Raw genomic sequence first — 17357 nt, forward strand, 5'->3', positions numbered from 1 at the left:
TATGCTCTTCATCTAATGACCATTATTGTCGACCTTCCTGCTTCCGGGGCAAATAAAGTAAACAGCCCGATGAGATTATGCCCTAAAAATAACCATTAGTGCAGTTCTTCAGGGTTGATAAATGTTTCTGGTTGAACTGATTGCTATTTATTTACTTCAATATTGCTGATTTCAGTAGTAAGCATATATTATTTGTCATAAAGCCTACCAGTTGAGGGAGTAATGAACTAGAAATAATGCAATGCAGTACAACCATTTTTAGTCATTATTAAAGTTTATGTATACTTATTGTAGACAAGATAGCAGGCCTGTGAGTTACTGAGTTCTGCCTTTATATTATACACAGCTAATGGCCATAAAAATTACCTTACCAATTAGATGCTTGCATTCTTGATCCAGGGGAAAAAAAACAACTAAGTGTAGCTCCTCACCATACCAACAGCTGCAGTTAGTGAGCTTGGGTTGATAGCACTGGATGATCTGGATGAAAGCATCGATGGTGTCTGAACCCGCGGCTCGGACTCCAGCAGAATTCCTGCTTCTCCTCAGTGCACAAGGATTCTGAGCTCACTGACACTGCTTCTGCAACAAAGAAAAGTTGGGTACATGCGATCACTGACAGGTAGTCAGACCACAGTGAAATACTTCATCATCAAGGAAAGGTATAGATAGGTAAAGATAAAGATATAAAGGTAAAGATAGAGGTTTGGGGAAGTGTATGGAGGGCTGAATTAGTGTCAGTGGTGGGGCGGGGGGGGGGGGGGGGGGGTTGGTGGGGGGGCGGGTGGGGGTGGAAGCGGGTGGAGGAAGAGGAATGCTATTATGCCACTGAGATCAGATCGTCGAGGGTTTTCCTTTGGCATCAGGGTGTTGATATATCTTTGGGGTCAGGATGCTGAGGTTCAAAGCTTTGGTCAGGACTTTAAGGATTTACCATTGGGGGAAAAAGGTACTTTAGCTCAATGGTTTTGAGGGTCAGGTCACTGAGCGTCACTGACTGGAGATCAGGATATCAGGACATGTGTGGCATGAGTTGTTGGGGCATTAGGAGTATCAAGGGTAGGAGACACGGTTTGATGGTGAAGGAAGGGCTGAAGATTTAATATGACAGGGCTCCTGATTTCTTGGGTGGTGGTGTAATCATTAGCGGTTTAAAGGCAATGGGGCAGCAATCAGAGAAGTAATGCAGAAGGTTTAAGGACCTGGTTTGAGTAGAGCTTTGGAATAGCATTCTGTGTTTTGGAACGATATTATCAGGGAGGTTGGAATGTGGAGGAAGATAACTTGTAGGCCTCTGACAACAAACATCACTTCATGTTACTGTATATATCCAGTGGTCTCAACGTGCATGAGTGTCATCAAGTCATAGAGTTGTGACAGCATAGACACAGGCCCACCATATCTAAGACAATCATTATGCTCAGTGAGCCGCAGGACTGACTTACCATCGCTCGGTGGGGTATCGCCTCAGCGCAGAGGGAGAAGAGGAGGGAAGAGACAGTAACCCTAAGATTTTTGCCTCCATCAGTGAGGAGGTGCCTGGTGAACTCACTGTGATGGATGTTAATTTGTGTTTATTGTGTGTTTTTGTTGTTTATTATTACATGTATGGCTGCAGGCAACGACATTTCGTTCAGACCGAAAGGTCTGAATGACAAATAAAGGATCTAAGTCTAAGTCTATGCCTATTATAATCATAATAATAATCATACTTTATTAGCCAAGTATGTTTGCAACATACAAGGAATTTGATTTGCCCTACAGTCATACCAATAAAAAGCAACAGAACACACAAAATACATTTTAACATAAACATCCATCACAGCGACTCCTCCACATTCCTCACTGTGATGGAAGGCGAAAAAAGTTCAATCTCGCCCTTCTTTGTCCTCCAGCGGAACAATCTGAAATATGACAGGGTAAGAATGGTAAACATTTATTTTCATGTTGGGGATTGGTGAACTAGATGGGCTAAGGATCAGTTTGTTCAGATTGTCAGGGCGATCAAGCTCCTGCATCAGGGTGGATTCTCGGCCCCCCCCGCGCCGGGCGATCTACCACGGGTCGGGGCTAGTCGAATGTCGTGCGGCTTTTGGAGCTTCCTGACACCGGTCTCAACCCGAGACTGCGATCCCTTGATGTTGAAGTCCGCAGGCTGCGGTTGGAGCGTCGATCCAAGGCAAGGAATCGGCTCCGATGGTAAGTCCAGGCCCCGTGGTGGGGCTCAAAGTCAGTCCCAAGCAAGGCCTCCAGCTCCACAATGTTAGGCCGCAGAGCGACCGGAGATACAATCTGGAAAATAATCGCATCTCCGGCAAGGTAAGAGATTGAAAAAAAGTTTCCCCTGACTCCCCTCCACATAAAACAAGCCAGAGAACAATAACACATACTTTTTAAACACACTAAACAAATTTTTAAAAAGACGAAAAGGACAGACAGACTGTCGGCGAGGCTGCCATCGAAGCGCCACCTGGGGGTATCTATACCAATCCAGCATGGAGAATTTCAAACAACTTTGCAAATTAAAGGCCTCAATAACATTCAATTATTTGGTGTTAGATTAAGTCCCTTAGCATATTTTTTTAAAAGAAGTAGCACTGGGTAAAGTAAAATCTAACTCAGGATCTTTACTGTTGTCTTGAACAGGCGGAACAGACAGTAGTTTATTGAATTAAGTAGTGCAAGCTGAGCAAACTGATACTTAGCCCATCTAGTTCACCAATCCCCATCAGCAAAATAAATGTTTCCCATTCTTACCCTGTCCAATCAGTACATGACACTCCAGATCCCCAACGATGTGATTGATTCTTAACTTCCTCCTTAGTTTCCAAATATCAATATCAGCAGTTGTAATGATTTGACTCAAACACACATTAATATACAACACATATTTATTAAATCACTTACAGCATAGAACTACAGACGTTACAGCTCTGAGCTGCTACTGCTACTAACTAGCATAAACAACTTCTCGATATTATAAAAGTACATACTAGGGGGAGCTACTACTAACAAGCACTATAATTGGCTAGTATGAAATAGCCAATCTACATCTCTTCTTGTAGAAATAAAGAAACATCGATGGCTAAGCAATATAAGCAGAATGTTAAGAATACATTTGCAAAGTTATACAAATTCGCCATATCTAACGGGTGGCCTGCAAACCCGTCCGGCCCGTGTGCGGTAAGAGTCCGCCTCACCTCCTTTCGCTGGAGAAGATACAGGGGAGGGGAGAGGGGAAATGACTGTCAACCTGACAGGCAGGGTGGGAGACGAGATAGGCGAGCCAGGCACAAGACGACGCGGGGAGACCGCAGTAGGAACGACGGTTGGTGGTGGGGGTGCGGGACCGACTGTGGGAAGGAACATGAGACATGGGGCATCAGGATTATGGAGTTGCTAGATGCGGTTCCTTCACCGGAAGGATGTGTTAACGTTTGCATTTGTAGATGACTCCATCCACTTCGACCATGTATGATCATGGTTCTTTGGCAGGGCCGTGGATGTCCCAGGCGTGCATGGCCCTTGTCAGTTTGTAGACGAACCACTTGTCCACGTGCAAGAGGTTTAAGTGGCTTGCTGGACTTGTCGAAGAACCGGTTCTGTGTGTCACGTTTAAATTGTAGTTGTTTCTGAACTGCAGGCGGAGAACAAACTTGTAGCTGCAACAGCTGCTGGGAGACAGGCAGGGGAGCACGGGTTTGGCGAGACATCAGTCGTTGGGCTGGAGAACCTAGTATGGGATCCCGCGCAATGTTCCTTAGAGTGAGCAGGTCCAGGTATATGTCTGATTTGGCAAGGTATGTACATTCCATGAGTTGTTTTGCACTCCGAACGGCGCGTTCGGCGAGTCCGTTGGACTGCGGGAACTCGGGACTGCTGGTAACATGTTGAAAGTCCCATCTTTTTGCAAAGTTTTTAAAAGCTTGGCTGGTGAACTGTCTGCCATTGTTGGACTGGATACGTGCTGGGGAGCCGTGCACGGAGAGGTGACGCTGCAACTTCTCGATCACTGCCTCTGTAGAAATGGTTTGAAGTAGGTCGATTTTGAACCAGCCCGAGTAAGAGTTAACAAGAACCAGATAGTGTTTCCTGTGCCACTGGAAGATGTCGGTGGCTAACAAGGACCATGGGAGAGGAGGGACTGGTTGCGGCAGTAAAGGCTGCTTCTGCTGATGTGGTGTCAGGCTTTTGCAGACAGCGCACGTTTCGGTTCTGTCGCGTATGTATTTGGTCATACCGGGCCAGTAAAACATGCTTTGTGCCCTTTGGAGGGTTGCCTCCATGCCGGGGTGGCCCCTGTGGATGTAGTTATAGTATTTGTCCCGGAGGACGGCTAGGACCACTGCCATGTGGCCCTTGACTATGATTCCGTCCTGTAGCACTAGTTCATCGCGAACCAAGAAGTAGGGGCGTATTTCGAGTGGGGTGTTGGACTGTTTGTCAGGCCAACCACGCCGGATGACTGCAGACAGCAATTGTAAAGTCTCACCAGCAGCCGTGTGTTCAGCTAGGCTGCTTAAACGATCAGTTGGCACAAATGAGACTTTCATGACTGAGAATTCGTCCTGTTCAGAGAGTTGTTGTTCATCAGTTCTGCGCGGGGCTCTGGATACCGTGTCTGCTATGTACATGTCTTTACCTTTCTTATAAACGTTGTTGAAATCAAATTGCTGCAGTTGCATCATCATCGGGTGTAGTCGTGGATCGGTTTGTTCAAAATGGTGACCAGCGGCTGGTGGTCAGTCTCGATGGTCACGGTTTTACCAAAGATGAAATCCTTGAATTTAGTGCAGGTGAAAACCACTGCGAGCAGTTCCTTTTCAATCTGGGCGTAGCGCTGTTCAGTGTCAGTTAGTGTACGGGATGCATATGAAACGGGCTTGAAATCGCCGTCAATAGTGGCCTGCAGGAGCGCTGCGCCTAGCCCATCCTGGGATGCATCGCCGGTGAGTGTTACCGGTAACTCCAAAGTGAAGTAGGCGAGTGTAGGTGTGCTAGCCAGCTGCAGTTTGAGAGTGTCGAAAGCCCTTTGGTGCTGCGAGTACCAAAACCATGCCGCGTCCTTGTGTGTCTGTTCTCGCAGGGGGGCCGATATGTTGCTGAGGTTGGGAATAAATTTCCCCAGGTAGTTAACCATACTGAGGAATCATTGTAAACTCACGACATCAGTAGGAACCTGCATTTTGTTGATAGCTGCAGTTTTCAGCGGATCTGGACTGAGTAAAAACATGTCCACTGGTAAAAACATGTCCGACGTAAGTGACCTCAAGAACTCGAAACCTGCACTTTAGTGGGTTGAGTTTAAGTTGAATGTCTTTGGCATGGTCAAGTACTCTCTTCAGGATGGATTCATGTTCAGCCAGGTCACGACCGTAGATGAGAATATCATCAACAATGATGGCGCATGGGTACTCTGCAAACAATTGTTCCATAGTGCGCTGGAAAATTTCACCAGCGGAGTTGATGCCGAAAGGCATTCTTAGAAATTTGTAGCGGCCAAAGGGAGTGCCGAACGTAGTGAGGTTGGACGAGCGGGTCCAGTGGAATCTGCCAAAAGGAGCTTTTGGCATCCAGGACTGAGAATACTGCTGCATTGCATATCTGCACAGCGACTTCTTCTGTCGTTCGCATTGGGTAATGTGGGCGCTTGATGGCAGTTAAGATCCATGGGGTTGATGCAGATACGGATCTCCTTCTTGTTTTTCTTAGTCGCAACCACCATGGTGGAAACCCAGTCGGACGGGTCATTAACTTTGGCAATAACACCCATGGAGACCGTGCACTTGAGTTCAGCGTGTATTCTGTCAGGCATCGCATATGGGACATGATGTGGTGCTCGGACCACGGGAGTGACTTTGGGATCAACAGCAATACGATATTTGACAGGCAACTTGCCAAGTTCATCATTAAACAGGTCCTTGTATTGAGAGCGTAGTTGCTGAGTGGGCTCATCAGTGAGGCAGAGTTTGTGGACAGCACGTCCAAAGTAGACCAGGCCTAGATCGTAGCATGCAGTGATACCGAGCAAAGTCTCTGAGTCAGCCTTGACAATATAAAACTGCTAGGTGCAGGTCAGTTCATCTACAGTGCAGTTTAAATTAGCCTTTCCAAGTAGGTGCAGGACCTCTCCCCTGTAAGCCCGAAGTGTTGCGGAGGCCTTATCTATACGTTCAGCACTATGAATTTTTTAAAACTCCCTTAATGATATGACGTTGCATTTTGCGCCAGTGTCCACCTTGGTGGAAAGAGGCCTGTTATTCACAACCATGGTTACTTCAGAGTCAAATAGCTCGTTAAACGAAGAGAGGAGGGAGTGGATGGCAGAACTGGTATCTGCACTGTCTGAGAGCGAAGCGGGGGACAATAACCCAGGCTCTTGGAAGTTAGTATCAGTGAGCTCATGTTGAAACAGGTGCAGGCTCGTCCTTGAGGCTGCGGGAGTCAAATGGGAATGGCAGCATCGAGCAAAATGGTTTAATTTCTTACAGAAATTGTGAGCTTTCCCGTAGGCAACACAGAACTGACGGCCCTTCGCATGGAAATAGTTACAATTCTGACAGCGAGTAGCAGACCCGGTGGGAGGGTTGCGAGATGAGAAGTCTGTAAGATTAATGCTATGTTGCTGGCAGGGACTGAAAGTCACTGCATCAGTGTGGGGGGACATTATCTCAGAAATACGACAGGCATGTTCAGCTTGTTCAAGGGTTAATTCGGTATTTCGAAGAAGTTCACCTCTCAACTTGCTATCGAGCATTCCACCTACCATTTTTATCACGGGTGAGCCCATCGTATAAATCACGAAATCGACAACGTGCAACCATGTGCTGGAGGTCAATGATAAATTGTTCAATGGGCTCATCGACGTGTTGTAAACGAGCATTGAACTTGGTTCTTTCAATAATATGGTTTGAAGGCATATCACCCCGCTCTCTGAACTTGCTGAGCAAAACCACGGGGTCATCAATTGTTTCTGCAGGTATGCGGACCTGACCATTGTCATCCAAAACAGCAGGAGCAAAAGTGAAGTTGTCGGCACGATTCACTGGAGGCGTGGGTTCGAATCTCACTTCTGACCCCATGTAATGATTTGACTCGAACACACTTTAAGACATATATATTGATCACTTACAGCATAGATCAGCAGACATTACAGCTCCGAGCTGCTACTGCTACTAACTAGCATAAATGACTTCTCGATATTATAAAGGTACATACTAGGGGGAGTTACTACTAACAAGCACTATAATTGGCTAGTATGAAATAGCCAATCTACAGCAGTGATATCCACAATGTGTGGGCAGAAAAAAAATTCAAACGACTTGCACAGCATGATTTGCATTAAAGATGCTACTAAATTGAACTGAAATGAGCATGGTCTTATTATGAAGCGAATATTTGCCAGTATTGCAATCTCCTTTAGGAAACATCAGGGCAGAGCCTTTGTAAAATATGAATTTAGTTAATGGTTCAAGTAGCCAAAAGCACCGACCCGCCAATGAATAGGACGAGTCAGGAAAGCCAAGGTCATTCACATCTCCCAAGTTAGATTTCATTTACGTCAAACAGAGTGAGTTGCTGAGGTCTGCACATCTATTAATTAGGCTGGTCGCCAAACCTAACAACCTTGCAAAGTGCAGATGAAATACGTACTGACTAATCAATAAATAGAGAGCAGAAAATTGAGGTTTGTGCTAACAGTATTGCAATGCCAACAATAATTAAGCGTTCCTACCGCCAAATGTGGCTGCTTCCAGTTGCTGTTTGTAGAATTGGATATCTAGTTTCTTAGTGTGCATCATTTTAAAAGGGAATTATTTTTTCTTCACTCGACATTGTGTTACGACCACACTGAGGCACCTTTCGGAATGCAGCTGCTGATAATGTCTACCTTTGCAATTGCATTTGCCACCTGCTTAAATTGTGAATGACCTTTTGAGTAACAATATCTGACAGCAGGACCTTGGTATATTTTTTTAGGACAGGCAATATATTGCCAATATTCAGGAATCTACACTTGGGGTCACTGCAAGACAGTAAAAGAGTCTGAATTAGAATTTAGGCACCTTATTTTTGTTAAATTATTGAATGGCATTTGGCCCAATGAGCTTTTGGTTTCAAATAGCTATTTAGATTTGAGTTTAGGTTTATTTTGTCATGAATACAGAGCTACATTGAAAAGCTTTGTTTTGCATGCAATGCAAATTGCTCCAATATACTGTACATAAATATTATCAAGTCAAACTCAATGACAATAGATAGAGGAAAGGGGAAGGTAGAGAATACAGAAAAGGGTTCTCAGCACTGTAGTGCATTAGTTCCATTGTCTACAACGGAACAATGGGTTAGAGGTGAATTGGGCAGTATCCTTAGTTGTAGTCGCAAGGATCTGTAGATGTCGGTTTACAAAAAGAGACCTAAAGTGCTAGAATAACTCAGTGGGACAGGCAGCTTCTCTGGAGAACATGGATAGGCAACATTTCAGACTGATTGTAGTGGAGGGGGCGGGAACGGAGGGGGGGGGGGGGGGGGGTTGGAGGGGAAGTCTAAAAGAGGGAGGTGGGGGAGGAATGTCTGGCAATTAAAAGTTGAGGGGGGTGGAGGGGGTATTGATCGGCAGATGTTTGGAAAAGGCCAAAGATGAACAGACAAAAAGTGTGAGATAAGTATAGAAACTGGAATTCCCTAAGATTTCAAAAAGGGTGCTTATAATTTATAGATGATGATGTGCCATTTTTGTTACAGTCACTTTTTTTTAAGCATGCATAAGCAGCAGGTGCATGATTAATTTCCAAATGAGGGATTTGATCACTTGCATTACAAATTATCAACACTGATCTTCAGCACAGCATGGAAATGAACTTTGGTTGTGTCTAATTTGTATAACACAAAGAATTATTTCTAGCTAAGTATTCCAAAAGCAAAACAGTGGCAATTTGAAATAAACGCAGAAAATGCTAGAACTGCACAACAGATCAGTCAGCAACTACGGAAAGAGAAACAGATATTTTTTAAACATTATGATAGTACCTGCCTCTACTATCCCGGCAGTGTCTATAAATCTACTTTGTGTAAAAAGTTTGCCCCTCAGGTTCCGTTTAAATCTTTCTCTCTCACCTTAAACCAATGCCCTCTGGTTCTTGATTCCACTGCTCTGGCTAAAATAATGTTCATTTACACTATCTACTCTTCTCATGATCTTATACACCGCTACAAGATCACCCCTCATCTTCTTTCCCCCCCAAGGAATAAAGCCCTCGGCTGTTTAACTTCTCCCTTTAGCTCAGGCCATCAAGTCCAGGCAAAATCATTGTAAATCTTCTCTGCACCCTTTCCAGCTTAATAAAATCTTTCGTATGCCAGGCTGATCAAAACTAAACACAATATTTTAAATGTGACCTCACCAATGTCATGTACAATAGTAACATGAACTCTCAACTTCAATATTCAATACTCTGACTGATGAAGGCCAATATGCCGAAAGCTTGATTGATTACCCTATCTAGCTGTGATGCCACTTTCAATGAACTATGTACCTGTATTCCTAGATCCCTCTCCTCTACATAACTCCTCCAGAGTCCTGCCATTCACTGTGTAGTTGCTGCCCTGGTTAGACTTCCAAAAATGCAACACCTTGTACTTCTCTATTAAACTCCATCAACCATTCCTCAGCCCTTGTGCCCAACAAATCAAGATCCTGCTGCAATTTATGACAACCATCGCCACTATCTACAATACCACCCACTTTAGTGTCATCTGCAAACGTACTTGTGCCTTGTACGTTCTCACGCAAATCATTGATATAGATGACAAATAACAATGGGCCCAGTGTAGCGGCACCTAGTGGCTAAACTGCATATTACAGAACCCTCATCAGAGGCCGGAACTCTGTAATGTGACAGGGTTTGTGCGTGGGCTGTTTACAGTTGTCCAGCTGGTGCTCTTCGTGTTAACAAGAGCTCAAAAGCCCTCTACTAGATACCAGTGTAGTTTAAATGTTGTTTTTACAATAAAACTATTTTACTCTACTAGTTTGGTCTCGTTACACCAGCACCAAACCTTAAATCATCCCACTAGTCACAGGCCTCTAGTTTGAAAAACAACCTTTTACCATGACCCTCTGCTTCCTTCCATGAAGCTGTGGTGGTCCCCGGTGGTTAGCCACTCGTGGTGCGAACCCTCGGCTCTGGGAGTTAGGTCGTGTGACTTGGTATGGCGGGAAGAGCGGGTCACGGGTCCCCCCTGGGGTATATATACTATTGGTAATGCCCTTGCCCCTTGTTGTGGTTCTGAGAGCTGTTTTGTGTTAACTTAATAAATATCACTTTGTTTGACAACACGTGTCTCACTATAAAGCCAATTTTATATACAGTCGGCTATTTCTCCATGGATTACATGTGATCTGACCTTCCAGAGTGTCATGCAGCTGGGGGAAAGCTGTTCAAAATGAATATTTTTCTGAAACCAAACTTCTTTCTGCCAGTGCGATATCAGTGCTTTGTCATATGGGTTAATATGCAGAAATACTAATGATTGCCCTTTTCCGGTAAAAAGGAAGTTGCATCAAGACTCTTACTTATATCTTTTAAGTTTGTGGAACGTTAATGGTCAGAATTTCTGTGAGTAAAAGAACATGCAATATAGAACAGTATAGCACGGGAGCAGGCCCTTTGGCTGCAATGTTTGTGCCCAACATTATGTCGTTAAAGTCTATTAAATGCTACTATTGTATCTGCCTCTACCACCACCCCTGAGAGCATATTCCAGACACCTACCAGAAAAAAAGTGTAAAAAAACGAGTCCTGCATATCTCCTTTGAACTTTGCTCCTCACCTTAAAGCTATACATTTTCACCCTGGAGGTATATGGCTCTGACTGTCTACCTTATCTATGCATCTCATAATTTTAATCCTTCTATTAGGTCTCCCCTCAACCTTCTGGGGAATTCTAGAGAAAGCAAACAACGCTTGTCCAAACCCCTAATATAAAATTCCAGGTGGGCGGCGCGACTTAATTCGCAGCGGCCTCTGCAGTCCGTCTGTCTTTTTTTATTTTTTGTCTCGTTTAAATGGAGTTATAGTGGGGGGTTTTTAACTGGGTATGTGTGGGGGGTGGGGGAAACTTTCAAATCTTTTCCCTGTACGGAGAACCCAACCTTTTCTTTGTCGGGTCTCCGTTGTCGTCGGGGCCTAGCACCGTGGGCGGCCTCCAACCGGAATGACCTGGGGCTCCAGTCGCGGAGCCTGCGGACTTACCCACCATCGCGGAGCTGGCTGAGTTCGGAGCGGGAGAGCTGTGGTGGCGCGCTGCTGCGGCCCGACCCCGGAGATTCGGAGGATCCAACCGCAAGTCTGGTGGACAGTGACACCGGGAGCCCGCGGGTTCCTGATGGGAGACCACTTTTCGTGGCTTCCGCAATGGCAACTTTTCCCACCCGAGTTGCGGGGTTGAAAAGTACCTGGAGCAGGGCCTTACATCGCCCAGCGCCGCTTTAACGGCCGTGGGACTTGCTATCGCCCGCCGGGGGCTCCAACACCAAGACCCGGAGTGCCGGCGCGGCTTTAATGGCCGCGGAACACTTACCATCGCCCGCCGGGGACTTTCACTCTGACATCAGGAGGAGTGCAGGGGAGAGATAAGACTTTGCCTTCCATCACAGTGAGGAGGAGATTCACTGTGATGGATGTTTGTGTAAATGGTGTTGTGTCTTGGTTCTTTTTCTTGTGTGTATGACTGCAGGAACCAAATTTTGTTTGAACCTCAAGAGGTTCAAATGATAACAAATAAATTGTATTGTATTGTATTGTATTGTAAATGAGAGAATGGATTATGTAATGGAAGTCTGAAAGTTGCTGTCTGTGGGGCAGTTGTGGGACGATGACACTCTGATGTTGAACTTCTCATGGAGTCCAGTATGGGAGCTGAAACTAGTATGATATGTGCCAGGTTGTGCCGAGTGCAGACACAATGAATTGATTGTTTATAAGTGTTTAAGGTTTTGTTTTAAGAAAACAGTTTGGTTTAAGAAAAATATTCATTTTGAGCAGCTTTCCCAAGCTGCATGAATTCAAGATGAAGTAGTCAATTGGATAGAATATTGGCTTCATGGAAGGAAGCAGAGGGTGATTGTAGAATGTCATTCAGTTGAAATTGTGACATTCTATGCACAACCAGATTATAGACTTTAAAGGACAGTGTCAGGTGTGTCTTGGCTTAGTATGGCATGGTGTAAGACGTCACATTCAAGACCTTTGGTTTCACTGCAAACTAGTTAGTCTTTCAGTAGCAAATTTCTTCTTATAGATTTACAATATAAACAGGAAAACAACATGTCAAAGGCGAAATACATAAATAGAATATCTAGATGCTATAATTGATGGTTATTGTATCAAAAACAAATGGAAACATAATCACAGCAGGTTCTTTTGCTTCCATTTCATAATTAGGGAAATATGACATTCATTTTTGTAGTTGCTCTAATTACCAGCTAAGCCCATCCACTATTCTTTCCATTACTTTATAAACCTACCCTATGCATTTTTAAAGGTGGGTCTGTTATTGATCTAATTATTTAATTCAGAAACTGAAATATTATTAGCTCTCCTCTTGTGAAGCAGGAGCCCTCTTAAGACAATTATTTATTTTGGTCTTTCAGTCATTTATGATACCACATCCTGCATCTCAATTGCAAACTTTGATCTATGATTACATATGCAAAGCACTGAAATTGTTGAGATGTCTATTTGAAAAGACAGACGGTTTAGCGATACACAGCTGGTGCTCAGCTAATAGCCCTGTAAATGAGCAGGACATTTCTGTCAAATTTAGTTTCTTATTACTGAGTATGTGAGATACTTAAAATTAAATTAATATTGTACCAGTTGTCATAAATAATAACACTTGACATTGATATATCAAGGATGATTTATTCAAAATAGCATGCAGCAGTGATAATTTATTACTGGACTTTATGAAGTTTTTTGATAGTCACAGGAAATGTTAAAGTATTAACTTTCCTCTAATTTAACGGTCCAACTTCAGCAGGACAAAGTTAGAACACATGGTATCTTGAGCCTGACTTGCTGCTTAATACAGTTGATCTTCATCTCAATGCATTCCTACATTCTCAATGTACATTCCAAAATATATCAAACCTATTATTTGACGAACTTGACTGCTGCTCTTTTATCACCCTTCTGATCCTATGCCTTGTCCCAGAGAATTAATTCCAACTTGTTCTCCAATTCTGTTCTCCACCTCTTGTCAATTTGGTGTCTCCTTATCCCTGAAACGAGTACAGTGAACCGTTATTGTATACCATTGGAGGATGGGGTACTCTCCCCTACGTAAAGAGACTAGAATTGAGCATTTCCCCCCAGTTATAATCTTCCCAAGGCCACATAAATTGCAATAAGATGTCTTTACACTTTTACCCTTATTCTCCAATCCCTTTTGCAATAATCAGTATTGCAAAGCCATTTGCTTTTCCTGATTGCATACCATTTATATACAATAGTGACCAATTTTCTAGATTCATATAGAAAGACATATAGGTTCCTCTGAACACTGACATTTCATGCTCCTTCATCTGTTAAAGGTGAAGTTTATGGCTTAGCGGTTTATGGTTCTGCCAGGTGGAAGAGAGTGTTGGTGGATGTTTTGTTGCAGGAAGAAGTGGAAGGCTTTAAGATCTTCTTGACAGGAGATGGAGTTGTATAAAGACTGGACATCCATGGTGAAGATGAGGCAGTGGGGGCCAGAGAAATCAAAGTTTTCAAAATATTGATTATAAATATTGAGAGTGGTAGGTGCCTGGAACATGCTACCAGGGGTGAACTAGAAGTAGATATGATAGTAGCATTTAAAGAGCTTTTAGATAGGCACATAAATATGTGGGGAATGGAGGGATCTGCAGAAGAATCAGAGGCATGTGAGGTGTCCTGGATGTTGGTGGAAAGGGAGTGAATAAGAGAAGACAGGATAGGTTCAAGGTATAAGGAGATAAATTAATTGGAGCAAGAGCAGGTAGAAGCAATGAGCCTAACAAGCAGAGTCCTGCTTGTGGATCTTGTGTAAGATATAGTAGATAGTGTGGAAAGGATGGTGTATGGTATGTTTGCATTTATTGGTCAGGTCATTGCATAAAAGAGTCAGGAAGTCATGTTGCAGCTTTACAAATCTTTGGTTAGGCCACATTTGGAATGTGGTGTTTTAGTCGCCCCATTACAGGAAGGATGTGAAGGCTTGGAGAGGTTGAAGAAAAGTTTAGTGGACTGCTGCTTTGATTGGAAGATATTTGCCATAAGAAGAGGTTGGACAAATATGGATTGTTTTCTCTAAAGTGTTGGAGACGGAGGGAAGATCTGAAGAATGAGGCGTGGACAGGATAGACTGTCAATTATTCGGGGTGAAAATATCAAATATAGGGGGACATAGTTTAAGGCGAGAGAGGGAAGTTTTAAAGAAGATTTGTGGGGCAATTTTTTTTAATATTGAGTGTGCCTGGAACATGCTACCAGGGGTGAACTAGAAGTAGATATGATAGTAGCATTTAAAGAGCTTTTAGATAGGCACATGAATATGTGGGGAATGGAGGGATCTGCAGAAGAGGCAGAAGGGATCTGTTTAATAGAAAGATTAAACGAGAACTTACCGTTTGAAGTTTGATCTTTATTTTATGAGAAGTTAAAGTGAGGGATTACGTGAAGAGCCTGCCAGCCCGCATGCGCGCCAATCTTCAAAGCAGCTGTATGAAACCACAGAATAGTTGCTGACCTAAGCTACAGGAAGATTAACGAGATTTGAACTACCGAATGATCTCTGTGAGAAGTAGGGTTGGGAGTGGAGAGCACGTAATCCCTCACTTCAACTTCTCATAAAATAAAGATCAAACTTCAAACGGTAAGTTCTCGTTTAATCTTTCTATTTTATATCGAAGTCACGTGAGTGACTACATGAAGACTTCAAAGCTCTGTGGTTTCATGCAGTGACCCAATCTGTGTGGGACACACTTAAACAGATAAACCATTAATGGTAGGAAAAACATGAGTTATTAATATCATGATGCTTAACTTGCATACATGGCCATTGTTCTTAACCGGACCGTAGTCCCAAGACTGTTGAGTTTAGACAATAACTCATGCAACACTGTGCAGAATTCTATCTGCAAATATCCAGACATATTTAACCAAATTTTATAATTTATTAACCTGCACTATGTAAACCTCATGCTGTATGATGAAAGGGAAAATCCATTATTTTGGCTGCTAATGAGCCATCAGCAATATCTTGAGACTATTGAATAACCAAAAAACTATCTTCCATTTCATAGGTACTAGCAAACTGAGTGCACTTGTATACCTAATGGCATCCCCAATCTCTGCGCTGGTGGGTATGTTGTCAACTTCAAATGTACGCAATCCTGCTCATTTGCTTATGAGATCATTCCCATAACAAGCTACCCTAATGTCAGTTATGACATAGAGACCAAGCCAGAGATTGAGTAAAGGCTGTGTTCTTTATGCTGAGATCAGTTGCTGAAAGCATAATCATCTTAAAAACTGGTCCCATTAGGAATAAAATGAAAGAATAATTGCATAATAATTTACTGATATACATCGCACTACAATGAGTGTAGGCTATTAGAGTGGTCAAATAAAAGACACTCTGCATAACGTTAGTGAACAGTGGGTGAATAACCAATCATTTATTGTCCCACTTGTGGTACTACAGAAAATGACAAAGCAGCACAAGCAATGTCAATTGTGCTATCACATAAACGCTTCTCTCGGCTCAAACTGGAAGCCACACAAACCTCTGTTACTTCCGTTTAAAATTAACTCACATATGTTGTTCACAAGCCTCTTATACAATCGTGCAGAGCTAGCTGCCCGAGAAGACAGGATGCCCCAGCCATCACTCGTGACTGAGTAAATAAGAGTTGTTTCAGCCGCCTTACCATGGCGTGAATGAATAGGCAAATTTGCACTGTTAAATTTCATGTTGCCTCATTTTTAATATCGCAAAAGGTATCTACTGATAACCCATAAGTTTTATCAGCTGCAAATTTGCATATTACCTAAAACTCGATGACATAATGCCCTTTAATCTCAGTAGGGCAGCATAGGCTTTCACCACTAGCTTTGTTATCAAAACAGCTGAATATGTGCCTCATGTGTGTAGATATGGCAGAGTATGCAACTACAAGATCGATTCTCTGAATCAGTTATATTGCAGAAACCCAATCATCCATCTTAAACCGGGTAAGTAAACCCATGATCAGATTTGCCAAATGCTACCCCGATTCGGCCTGCACCATATTCCTGTAATCTTGAGAAGCATCTGAAATATACCCTGAAATATACCCTTCTAGTCCTTGGCCAGACCACTCATCCTCGGATGAGCTGTCACAGATTGCACTCGGAACCCCTGATCCTCTATTGATCCTATGGACGTAGGGCCTGTTCCAATGCTGCTCTGTTCTATGTTGCAATGTTCCAATGCTGCTCTGTTCTATGTTGCAATGTTCCAATGCTGCTCTGTTCTATGTTGCAATGTTCCAATGCTGCTCTGTTCTATGTTGCAATGTTCCAATGCTGCTCTGTTCTATGTTGCAATGTTCCAATGCTGCTCTGTTCTATGTTGCAATGTTCCAATGCTGCTCTGTTCTATGTTGCAATGTTCCAATGCTGCTCTGTTCTATGTTGCAATGTTCCAATGCTGCTCTGTTCTATGTTCCAATGCTGCCTATTCCAATGCTGCTCTGTTCTATGTTGGTTTTATATATCTCTTGACTTGCAACTCATTTAGTTAGATATCCAGCATCTGCAATGTTCCATGTCTGAATTTGTGCAATTAACATGTTTTTTGTACATTTTAAACAATAATTAGTTTAATTTAAACATTTCAAAGCATACAGACAAACTTAATGCAAGGCTATGAATGCGTTCAATGTATATTCCACAGGGGCAAAGGAGCAACATTGACAGTGTTAGCAAAGTTATAGTAGTCAATGTTGAATTGTAAACATATTTTGACTGGTAGCTAATAAATGTAACCAGTTTCAGGACTGCTTATGCAATGCATTTTTTGGCAGATAAATTTAGAACATGAAGCATCTTCTCTTTACCTCACAGAGAATTATGCCAAGTCTTGCATCAACTGAGAATTATGATGAAATTATAACTCAGCCTCCATCTGTGGAAACTGCTCAAAATCTGATAAGACAGAAGATAATGGATGCACAGTTCAAGTGCTATGAAAAAATGGTCAGGGATTCTTCATATAATAAACCAGGTAATTGTCAACAACTTACTATTTGTCTAGTTTTTTGTTAACATGGTTACTTCAATAATATA

General features: G+C 42.9%; 1 protein-coding gene across 2 annotated transcripts in view; it reads left to right on the plus strand.

The window, feature by feature from the left end:
* The window catches only part of calcr (calcitonin receptor), a 221362-nt gene that overhangs the window by 101527 nt on the left and 102478 nt on the right, over positions 1 to 17357 (plus strand). For both annotated transcript variants that reach the window (XM_033042732.1, XM_033042723.1), the window contains exon 3: positions 17136 to 17295. In XM_033042732.1, coding sequence (XP_032898623.1) covers positions 17136 to 17295 — 160 coding nt within the window. The remainder of the gene's footprint in view (positions 1 to 17135; positions 17296 to 17357) is intronic.

This window comes from Amblyraja radiata, chromosome 2 (genome assembly GCF_010909765.2).
Source record: "Amblyraja radiata isolate CabotCenter1 chromosome 2, sAmbRad1.1.pri, whole genome shotgun sequence".
Lineage (NCBI taxonomy): Eukaryota > Metazoa > Chordata > Chondrichthyes > Rajiformes > Rajidae > Amblyraja > Amblyraja radiata.